The 12,390-nt window shown below is 40.5% G+C and overlaps 1 protein-coding gene across 1 annotated transcript in view; it reads right to left on the bottom strand.

The window, feature by feature from the left end:
* ARHGEF26 (Rho guanine nucleotide exchange factor 26) overlaps window positions 1-12,390 on the bottom strand; it is a 110,563-nt gene that overhangs the window by 41,127 nt on the left and 57,046 nt on the right. The window contains exons 6-7 of the mRNA XM_072792095.1: window positions 5,554-5,706; window positions 1,936-2,065 (exon numbers count right to left, since the gene is read on the bottom strand). Of these exons, the coding sequence (XP_072648196.1) occupies window positions 1,936-2,065; window positions 5,554-5,706 (283 nt within the window). The remainder of the gene's footprint in view (window positions 1-1,935; window positions 2,066-5,553; window positions 5,707-12,390) is intronic.

Below are 12,390 nucleotides of genomic sequence, written 5' to 3' on the forward strand. Positions count from 1 at the left end.
CTATATTTAGAAAGCACCCATTTCTCATTTTTAAAAATAGCAAAATTTGAAACAGCATTTCTCTAGACGGTTCAAAGTTTCGTCCTTTACGAAAATGCCAGAAATCCTATGAAATAAACTCATTTTTTAATGACTTTTTACTGCTTATAAAATCTAATGGAAGAAAGTGCAATATCAAATGTATCTTTGAAAACTTCAGTGTTTACATGACTCAGCACAAGCCTGTATAGTATCTACATTCATTTAGTTAAGAAATACTGAGCGTCTATTATTGTCAGGCTTAACATTTACTACTTCACCCGTTTTCATGCCAATCTTGCAGGTATATATTATACTGAGGCTTCAGATGAAATCAGGCAATTTGCCTGGGATCACACTATCGGGGGAAGAGCCAGAATTTGTGCCCAGATCGTTCTTACTCCAGAAGTCACAGGACTTGTAGGACACCAAGCTTACATAGCAGAGTCCCTTCTCTCAAAGTGCTATGGGTGTTCAGATGCGGAGGAAGATGCATCTGCGAGGGAGGGCACTGAGCAAGGCTTTATGAAAGAAGGAGCATTAGGGCCAGTGCTTGAAAGACCTGCTTGTTTTAGTTGTGAAGCTGAGAAGTGACAGCCGGCGACAATGTGAACAAAGATGCTCAGTGGGAAAGTCAGGAAACAAGGGTGGTTGAAACCTACAAATAAACCTTCTTGAAGCCAAAATCTGGTTTTGATTACCTGACTGCATTCTATCCTTAGGCCCAACGAATGTTTTTCTCAATCAATCCATCAATCAGAGAGCTGAATTTTCAAAATTCTGCAAGTTTTCCAATATTTACAAGGAGAGACGCCCCTAAATCACAAGGGAAGCATGCAAAGGCAGGAAACTGAGGGGAAGCTAGAGGAGCAGGGTGTTGGGAATTCTGAAAAAACAACTACCAACCCCCGTCCAGGCAGCAGAGCCAACAAAGTGACTGTGATCGCATGCTTTTACTCACTGCAAAATGTCAGTGCTTTTAGAAAATCTCTGAATTTATGATGGAATATGGGAAATGGAATTTATTTTGTAACCTTACTCAATCATAATTTTTTGCTGTATTTTTATCCTGTGTTTTGACATGCAAAAATCACGTTCGTTGAAACTGACACTAACATTATGATCCAATTGTGAAGTACGACTATGGCAAAATATTTTAACTTGATCAAAAGAGACACTATTTGGCCCACTAGCCAGGTGGGAGCTGTGCCGGGCCACCTGGTTCTTCTCTCGTTGTTGCCGCTGTGGATCCGGCCCAGCCGGTGTGCAGGACCCCTGGCCTGCCGCCTAGCTGTCTTCCCAGCTGCACTTCAGACCAGGAAGTCTCTACTCACTTCTCCCAGCCATGTCTTGTCACTATTTAAAATTAAATCCTTGTTTTCTTCGTGAATGTTCCCTGAAGTATGAAGGATGCTGGCCTTTCCATACCCTCCTTTGTGCAAAATAAAGGCAAGTCCATGCCTTCTAATGCTGAACAGTATCTCATTCCCATGTGCAGTGGGAGCACCACAGCATCTTGGAACTCTCTAGGGAAGGGATCTTGGTGATCAACCCAAAGAAACTGAGGCTGAAGACATTACGTGACTTGCCCAAGGCCACATGGCTAGCGGCTCAGCTGGAACCAGCATCCAAGCCTCGTGTCTCCAATAAGCCCATGTTTCCCATTTCGAAAAATGTTAAGTGAGTGACGTGATCGGAAATCTTCAGGGTGCCTAGACAAGCCTAAGTTGAAGGTAATTTCCAAAGATACTAGACACAGTGAGATGTTCCAACTGAATGGCCCCTTCTCATTTAGGTGGAGGATTTTATAGAAGAGATATAGTACATTGATCCAAGTGAAATAAGAATAATGTTCTTAATCAGATTTATAGCAGCACAGCTACCCGCAGAGGAAAGAGCCAGCAGACCATGTCTTACATCCATTAGCAGGGGCAGGCGAGTCACCCTTTGCATGGGGAGGATGAGGAAGGAGATCATGGGTAAGTTCCTACAGTCTTCGTGGGACTCAATTCGTGACAGTACTTCTTTAAAAGATGGGTTGGTGGCTCTGAGAAGAAACAAAGAAAGAAGAAATTCAAAATACTTTCTCTTCAAGGTAAGAAGCAAAAACATATTACAGACATTCCTCGAAGATATTGTGGATATCCAGACCACTACGATAAAGCAAATACTGCAATCAAGTGAGTCAAAGGAATTTTGGATTTCCCAGGTCATGTAAAAGTCATGTTTACACCACACTGTCATCTATTAAGTGTGCAATAGCATCGTGTCTTAAAAAAAAAGATGCACCGTGCCTGGGGGGCTCAGTCGGTTGAGCACCTGCCTTGGGCTCAGGTCATGGTCCCAGGGTCCTGAGATCAAGTCCCACATAATGCTCAGCTTGGAGCCTGCTTCTCCTCTCCCTCTGCCCCCCCACCCAGCTTGTGCTTGCTTGCTTGCTCACTCGCATGCACTTGCTCTCTCTCTCTCTCTCTCTCAAATAAATAAAATATTTTAAAAAATGATGCACATACCTTCATTAAAACATACTTTATGGCTAAAAAAATGCTAACCATCATCTGAGCTCTCAGTGAGTTATAATCATTGACCACAGATCACTGTAACAGATATAATAACGAAAATATCCGAAATATTGTGAGAATCACAAAAATGTAACAGAGATACCAAGTGAGCAAATGCTGTTGGGAGAAATGGTGCCAACAGACTTGCTCGACGCAATTTGTAAAAAAACAGATCTGGTAAAAGTGAGATAAAGTGGAGCTCACTAAACCTAGGTATGCCTGTTAAAACACTGTGATAAATTCACATATTATGATTTTTAATATATAAAACAACAAACAATGACAGACACAGACGGCCTGCCTTTTATAGTGAAGACTAAATATAACAGGACTTTAAGATAATATGAACAATAAGAAATGTGTGAGCTAGAAATTTATAGAAGTGGGAAGTAAATGAAGAGGCGATGATCTAACGGTGAACATATCTGTGAATATATTAATTATTAACGCGTACAGGCTAGATCTGCAATCTGATAATCTATAGACTTTCCACTAAAAAGATAACAGATGGTGTTTTAAGTCACTTCTCTAGCCCCAAATTATAATCCCAGAAAGAAATATCATATTTATTTACTAGTAGGTTTCTGGCCTTTTTCAAAGCTTCTAGGACAGAGAACTTTCTGACCATGCCAGCTGGAGTATTTCTCCCCTCCTGGTGACATAACAACAGTGATAATACTGCCACAACGTTTTTATGGAACTTAGCCAGACATACCAACATATAGGACCTCACATGGAAACATTCAGACAATATTTAAGGAAGGCCAAAAGGGGATTCCAATAAGAACAGAGTCTCAGAAGGATCCTCCACTGGCCAAGCAACAGCCCTAGCATCTGATGAAGACAGAGGTCAAATCAAGGCCTTTTGAGTTTCAGGGGGGCCAGGACCCCCATATCTCTTGCTTTCGCAGCTCACTTCACCCCAGAGGGACTCCCAGGAGTTCCCTTGTGACTTACAACAAGGAGGAGACAGGGGTCGGGACTGGGTACTGTAATCTCATGCTGGGGAGCAAGAGGCCAAGAAGCAGGGCAGTTGCGGTTCCAACTTAAAAAAAAAAAATTGTATTTTGAAAATTAGATGTTCTGGTTCACAAATAAGTAAATGCCCAGAATAGTCAATTAAAAGAAATTACACAGAAATGTTTTATTTTCATTTTCTCAAATGAGGAATTTTAAGTTTCCTTTCCTACTAGCTTTAAAAAGATGTTTAAGTAAGTTAAAAAAAAAATCAAACTCCAAATCAGTTGCATATTTAAAATCACTCAGGTCCCAGGACCCCTTCCCCCAAATATTGATTAAATAGTCTGGTCTGGGATGGTCCCTGGGGATCTATTATATGTTTGTTTTCAAAGATTCTCAAGCATTTCCAGTGTGTGAATTCACGATACTTGCTACAAAACCCCTGAAAACACAGCTACTATTTTCCATGTGAAAGCTCAAATGGTATCATTAAGTTAATTTAGACAGAATCTTTATTTTTCAAAGATTTTATTTTTAAGTAATCTCTACACCCGATGTGGGGCTCGAACTTACAACTGAGATCAGTCATGCTCCACTGACTGAGCTAGCCAGGGGCCCCCTAGAACCTTTACTTCTTAAGTTACAGCAGTGCCTATTCACATTTTTAAAATCCTGCAAACTGCAATGACACAAAATGAAACTTAGCTCTGATTCAAGGCTTTGTTTTCAAACACGTAACTTGCATTTTCTAGCAGTTACACAGCACCCTCTCTATCGGCAGTCCCGGGGCTGTTGGGAGGTTAAGAAAACCTGGGGTGAGATTATGCTCCCAAGAACATTTGGCAACGTCTAGCACCATTTTTGGTTGTTACCACTGGAGTGAGGGGCATCTAGTCCACAGAGGCCGAGGATGCTATAAAACATGCTACGATGCACAGGACAGACCCACAGCAAAGACTCATCCAGGCCAAAATGTCAACGGTGCCAACAAACCCTGCTTTGTACTTAAAAACTTCATTTGCGGTTGCCAGCTATTAATTTTCCACCCTGCCCATTCAAGAGTTTCATGAGGTTGTGGAGGGAGGAGCGGCTCAAGGAGCCCTTCCCACTGACTTGGGAGCTTCAGTGGGCTGTCTCTCCCAGCACCAACCCCAATCCCCCTGCAGGAGCTCACACCCTGCAGAGAAGCTGAGCAGAGCTCCACTGCTGTGGTCATAAATGCCACAGCCTATACAGGGCCTGTGAGTGATAACAGCCGTCAGCCCCCAAGCCGAGTTTATGGCAATGTACACTGTGGTGTAAAACAGATAGCTACTTGACATAAACAGGGCTCCCAAAATAAAACATTACTGAACAATCGCTGACTTTTAAGGCTAAAGCCATATACATCACATAAAAAAAAAAAAAAAAAAAAAAAAAAAAAAAAGGAAAACACAAACTATAGGTTAAACCTAAAGAGGACAAAGAGAAAAAGTGAGGAGGGAAATTTAAAGCCTCTTTGTTGTATTCTTAATGCCTTTAAGAACATTTTTTTTTCTTCTGCTTTCCTTCAGTCCTTCCCTGCTCTCCTCATTTCTAACTACCCAGAAGGGGAACATCAAAAATTCCTATAAAAAACTTCTGTTTCGTCATCCGAATGGAAGAAGATTAGAAGAGTAGAGAAGTTCTGGATCTCAGACAGGAGTTCAACTCAAATACTTTCTTGGCCTCAGGCAAACTATTCAATGGCTTATAAAACTGGGGAGTTCTAGAATGATGATCACTCCCATAGCTCGCAGCAAGCTAAAACAACAAGGAAAATAACAGAAACCTATAATTTTGTAATTGCTTTAGAGAGAAAGTTGTCCACAGAATAGATTTTTCTACTGCAACATCCTCACCCTGAAAGCAATCCTGGAAAATAGCCCACCAAGTGTCATTTCTAAGTAAGATGTAAGAGATCAATGAATTTCAATCAATGTGACCTAATTAAAACGTGGTTAGGCTATTAAGGGTAACATTCAACATCTCTTACAACAATTTCTGTAGTGTTCGTTGTTGGTAGACTTCATTTGTGCAGTATTTCACATACGGGTCAAATGTGGATGCTGTGTGCTTCTCCACAATGTCACTTATGTCATCGATGAAGATATTATTCTGATGTCTTGCTTCCAACTCCGTGAAGAATCTAGAAAAAGAAACTCATTTACATTTTCTTATTTATAACTGAAAAACATTGAAGATCATTCTCATTTCATGTTATTTATTATACATGGCTTGGAAATATCAACAGTGCACAATACCAACTCAAAGGGATACAATGAAAAACTATAAAGATTGTCTGAACTCAAATCTATCGTATTAACATCTTATTACTTCAAATGTTCAACTGAAAACACTGATAACATAGGGCATTTCTCTGCTTTCAGGTAACAATTCCCTAGATATTGGAGGAGATGGGGTCATGTTTCCGTATTTCATTGTATTGAAAAGCCTATGAGCAAAACAACTAAATAAGTACTTAGAGAACAAGTCGGAGGGGCGCCTGGGTGGCTCAGTCAGTTAAGCATCCACTCTTGATTTCAGCTCAGGTCATGATCTCAGGGTTGTGAAATCAAGACCTGTGTCTGGCTCCATGCTGCTGCTCTATGCTGCTTAAGAGCCTCTCTCCTTCTCCTGCTGTCCCTCCCCCACTTGCATGCACTCTCTTTAAAAAAAAAAAAAAAAAGTCTGAAATAAACCTAATTCTGTGTCCTTTCTCTGCAAATAATACTATTTTAAGACATTTAAATGTACTCAGAAATTATTAAGATGGCATTTTTGGGTTGCCAGATTTAGGGTGTGCTTGAATCTATCTATCTAGTGTCTAGTCCTTTGAAAATTAAATTTCTGGTAAATGAGTTATTTTATAGTACAAGTATGTGCAAAAATAGTGAATGGGACATCTTGAGCAACCTGTATTTTATCTGGCAATCCTACACGGCATTCAATTTTAACAGCACATCAAAATCAAATATTTGAACTAGGTTTCTACCAAAAGCATGGAGCTCAAAACGTAGTCCATAAACCAAGCATCTAAGAGCTAGAAATGCAGAATCTCACCGCCTATGTCCCCCAAGCCAAACCTGCATTTTATCAAGATCTTCAGATGATTTGAATACACAGTAAAAGTTGAGATGAATCACCCTAGAGCACACTTATTGTCCAAGTTGGGAGGAATAGGAAAATCTATTAGAAAGAACTATCACTGGGTGGCCAAAGCATCTTCCAAATGTAAGGAAGGTGAAAGTAACAGTAGTTTCTCTAATGTTGAGTTCTGAAATAGTCCTACAAGAGAAATTTAGTTTTCAATAACCTCTTTAGCATTCATCACATCATAACTCCTAACGAGTTTGCTAGGTGGACTCCAAATACAAAATTCAAGGCAGACAGTGAATGAGACAGCAGAAATCTACACAAGACGGTTAATAGTAAATATGGGCTAACATTTTCTCACATTTGCATCTCAATTATTTTCAAAGAATATCCTGGCACCCAGCAATAAAACAATCCAAATTTTAAGAGGTCTTGAATTTATATATTTATGTGTACATTAAACACACTGTGCTATAAATTGTATTTGTATTAGTTTGTCATCATTACCTATTTTATTTTTTAATATTTCCATAGGAGCTTAAAAAAATGAAATATACCTTAAATCCTAGAAGAGTAAAATTATTTACGCTGGAGAAAGCATTAAAAAAAAATCTGTATTTCCTTTAAGAAGGATTTAGGGAAAATAATCAGTAGGATTCTCATCCATAGCTTGTAAGCAGCCTAGTTATCCAAGCCCTTTGTTTAAAACACAAGAAAAACAAACAAACAAACAAACAAACATAAAGCACACTTGGCTGGGCTACTTGGTTTTCCTTCCAAAGGTATTAGGGTTAATATGCACAATCTTAAATAGTAGGTCAGAAATACCAAATTATGTTCCAAAAAAGCTTCATATCACTTTGTCAGGACTGAATCTATTAACATTCAAGTAAAATATCAAATGCTCTCCTCAGAGTTTCAGCAATTGTAAAAACAACCTACTCTAAACCCCTACTATGTCTGTTAAAGGATATTTAAAAGCCATGTTTCTTAAAGGATATTTTCTATATAGACAGGTCCCTGACTTCAAGAACTGCATGTTATATTGGGAAGGTAAGGCTACACAGATGATGGTGGTGGTGGTGTCAGTATCTTTTTTTTTTTTTTAATTTCAAGAACTATGTATGTTTTTAATTAGGGTAAGATATATGTACAACAAAAGTTGCCATCTTAACCATTTTTAAGTATACAATTCAAGGATATTACATGCACAATGTTGTACAATTTTCAGCACCTTCTATTTCCAAAATATTTTCATCACCTCCAACAGAAATGCTATACCCATCACCTAATAATGTTCCATCCCCCCTCTCCCCAGCCTCTAATCACCTTTTTTTCTTTTTTGAGGGGGGAAGGGATTGAAGGAGGAGGGGTTGAGGAAGAGAGGGAATCCCAGCAGGATCCACACCTAGTGCAGAGCCCCATGTGGGGCTCGATCTCACCACCCTGAGATCGTGGCCTGCGCCGAAATCAAGAGTCTGGCATGTAACTGACTGAGCCATCCAGGTGCCCCTGCCAACACTTTCCATCTCTATGAATTTGCCTCTTCTAGATATCTCATATAAGTGATCATAAAATCTTTGTGTTGTCTGGCTTATTACATTTAGTGTCATGTTTTCCATGTTAATCTATGCTAACACACGTAACAACTTTATTCCTCCTTATGGCTGAATAATATTCTGTTGTGTGTGTGTACATATATTATGCTTATCCATTCATCTGCTGATGGACACTTAGGCTGTTTCTACCTTTCTGGCCACTGTGAATAAATGATGCTGTTATGAACATACGTCCACAAGCATCTGTCTGAGTCCTTGTTTTCACGTCTTTGGGGCTATATACCTACAGGTGGACCTTTAACTTCACTGACTCTGCTAAAAATGATATATGTATCAAGAAGGGCTAGTATCCTGCCAAGAACCAGTACAGAAGAAGTTGGGTTATATACCGAGGAGAGATTATTTCATTAAATCAAAGCTGAATAGGAAATGATCCTTCCCAACACGCATAGACGAGCAGCCCATAGGAGGCATGGAACCACTTAATTACGATACAAGACCTGTAACAAAGGCATACAGTGCAAAGTCCAGAGGGCCGGGTGACTGACTGCAAGGAAAGAATGGGAGGAGGGTCATCAGTGATGAGGATGGCATTAGTGGGAGCAGAGCGGCACGGGAAATAACATAGGTACAGGCACAAACTGGGAAACTGGGATTCAGTAAGGCTGAGATGTTGACCATGGGAGGACCAACGGCAGAGAATGAGGGTTGAAATGCATGTCAAAGCCAGACTGCAAAGGTCTGACTGTATGCTGAGCAGCTTGCACTTCGTCTGTGGATGATGAGAACCACTGGAGGTGATGAGGACAATACATCATCCGATCAGAGAAAACTGGGGCAGAGAAGTGCAAATGGGGAGAGAGGAGACTGCAAGCAGGCCAATGAAATGGCTAATGTGGGCACAAAGCCTGGCTTTATGGGGAAGTCAAAAAAGAGGGGACACAGATTAGGGAAACAATTAGGAGAAAAAATTAACAGAAAGAAAAAAAAAAACCTCATCAGAGGGGAAATCAAGGAAGATGCTGGGGTTTCTATTCAAGATTTCCGCCTGGGCATCAAGGTGGGCCAAGAAACAATCACAAAGACAGGGATTTAGGAGGAGTGACAAGGAGCATGAAGGAGCAGTTTGATTTTGTCTTAGACGTGTCAAAAGGACAGCTAAAAATACATGTCTGTGAGAATTCAGAGCCACGGGAGTTCTGGGTAGTATGTAGTCAGGACAGGTTCACGTTTAGCTGGTTTTCATATAAATGCAAAATAGTTACTCATTGTTTTAACTCCATGTGTCTTTCAGGAAAATGTTCAGAGAAAACTGAAAAAAAAAATTAAGAAAAACCATTCAAAAGGCCATTATCATGTAAATCTAAGAAATAAATGTCTCAGAGGCAAATATCCCTTTCTTGTCTTTAACTAACCATTGTAGTCTGAAGGAATGCAACTACATAACCAAAAACAACAGTAACTTGGCTTTTCCCAACGAAAAGGAAAATTCATTTATCACAGTACAAGCCCTGCCAAAGTATAAGATTAAAAACAAAGTACTAATGAAATATGTGTTTATGCTACTTACTTTAATATAACATAAACTGAGCCACCCATCTTTTATTTTGACAATAGCATAATTAAGACATAATTTAAAGCTTCCTATGTTAAATTATCTATTGGTTATTTTGGCAAATTTGCATAGTTTACTAAGTGAGCTGGGCTACAAAAAGACCAAGAAAGTTATTATTGAAGAATGAGATATTATTTCAATAACCGAGAATGCTGGAAATCCAAATCAAACCTGAAGCCAAAGTAAAAGCATTCCGGTTCCCTCAATGAAATTTAAATGAGTTTGGGAAGTAATTTGGCTTATTGGAAGGACAACATTTTAATGGAAATACATGTCAGCCCTGTGAATTCCACCCCCCCACCTCGGGACAATACCTTCATTATTTCATCTGTGTAGCATCACCCAGATGATCATGTTTTATAAACAATCATGCTCTACAACTTCTCTCATGTCTCTTTTCTCCAACAAAATTCTAAATCCCATCGCTAAAGTCCAGATGTTGAGAAGATTCTGATGGACCAGAAAAGGCTTCCTGGAAACATTGCCTCCTAACCAGAAACCCTAGTAGTTAGCCCTGTTTGACTGTTGACTCTCGGGCACCAGGCACAATCACACCCATGCTTCAGAGGATTGCAACCTGCCCAGATGAGCTCCCCAGCTGTGCAGAGAGTGGTCAGACCTTCAAGGACACCATGGTGGCCTCTCGGGAGCTGGGTCTTCAAGAAAGACGAGACTACAGGGCAGCCCGGGTGGCTCAGCAGTTTAGCGCCGCCTTGGGCCAGGGTGTGATCCTGGAGACCTGGGATCGAGTCCCACACCAGGCTCCCTGCATGGAGCCTGCTTCTCCCTCTGCCTGTGTCTCTGCCTCTCTCTCTCTCTCTCTCTCTCTCTGTGTCTCTCATAAATAAATAAAAATTAAAAAAAAAAAAAGACGAAACTACATTAGAAAAGCTTAATCATGGCCTATATCCTTTCCTCTAATATTTCCTAGAACTGCAAGGACTGCATAGTCTCTAAGCTCTGTGTGGCTGCGTTATCAAGCGGTAATCTTAAATGCAGAGCTGCACTGTGGGGTTAAAAAAAAAAAAAAAAAAAAAAAGCCAACAAGGAGGTAGCTGTTTTTGATATAATCAGCACCTGTACTTTTGTTAGCTTCACCTTCTCCCTTCTGCAATGGGTAGAAAAGACAGATGTGAGCTATATACGTACCCATATCATATTAACAGCCTTCTTAATATTCGATTGATAATGTAACTGGCAAGTCAGATATGAGAGTTCCTGATAGTTCCTGATAGCTTACTGTAGGGTAAATCTACCAATCTATAGAGGAGATTACAGTCTATTAAATACAGACAATGAATCTGATTCAATCAGTCAACCAGCGAAATCTCCTCCTATGTGTCTCCCTCAAAGTGACAGGCTTTGGTAAACATCAAGGAGCAAACAACTGATATTTATGACCATTAAGCTCAGGGCTACATGCTTCCCATATACCGCCTCATTTAATTTAACCCTCAAGCCTGCTTTATGGGAAGGCTTTTATACCCACTTTAGAGATAACAAAACCAAGGCTGAGAGAGCTTACGTCAAAACTCAAAACCACCAAGCCTCAGTTTGAACCAGAGCCCCACGCCTGTGATCCAACCACACCAACGCCTCTGCCCACAGACACCCGCTGAGCTTGCCTGCTACGACCAGCCATCCTTCCACCGAGACATCCAGCAAAAAGACGAGCAGCTGGAGCTGAGAAGGAACCACAGTATCTTCCAAGAAGACCAGCTGTCGAATCATCTCAGCACGTAAATCACACACATCAACACAGTAAAGGCTTCCACAGTAGATTTATGCTGTGCTGAGATCTGCAGGGCGGCCCGGGAGTGGTCAACCACCCCTTGTGTGTGGCCTCCAGGGAAAACAATCAGGAAGGCCACAGCCAGTGATGTGCTCTGGTCCTGGCTGACACAGTATAAGCAAATGCTGCTTTCCAGGTGCCCTGCGAAATTCAGAGTCATTCATTTTTGGCTGCCTTACACCCTGGGGCCCTCCACTTTGCCTCGCAACCCCCCACTCATCTTTCAAGAGTCCTTCAAGAAGCTTTCCCTGCCCCACTGGACTGGGTTAATTTACGTCTTTATAAACCCCTATGCTTCTCCTTTGATAGTCCTACCTGTGATCCTTACTAATTATATTATGATTGTGTTTACATCTGCCTCTCTTAGCAAACTCTAGAGAAGAGGGACCGTGTCTCTTTTGTTCAACTACCTGACCCTAACCAGGGTATGACCAAAAAAAACCTGGCCATGGTACCTGAAACACAGTCAAATATTTGATGTGCATAAACCAAATTTGTGTTCTAAATAGAAAAATTAAAGATGAAACATGTTCAAGTAATTTTGTTTTACCGGTATTTCACCAAACATGTCACCATGTCACACCCATAAATTGGTCAGTATCTTTGCTTTACTCACTGATAAATCAAGTGAATGTACTGTTTTTTTTTTTTTTTTTTTAACCACAAACTGGGTTCCCAGAACTATGCAAGACACAATGAGGGTCACCAACCAATGAAGACACAGACGCCTTTTATAATCCTATCACGCGGGGTCACCGAAATGAGACCCAG

This window comes from Canis lupus, chromosome 22, assembly GCF_048164855.1.
Source record: "Canis lupus baileyi chromosome 22, mCanLup2.hap1, whole genome shotgun sequence".
Taxonomy (NCBI): Eukaryota; Metazoa; Chordata; class Mammalia; order Carnivora; family Canidae; genus Canis; species Canis lupus.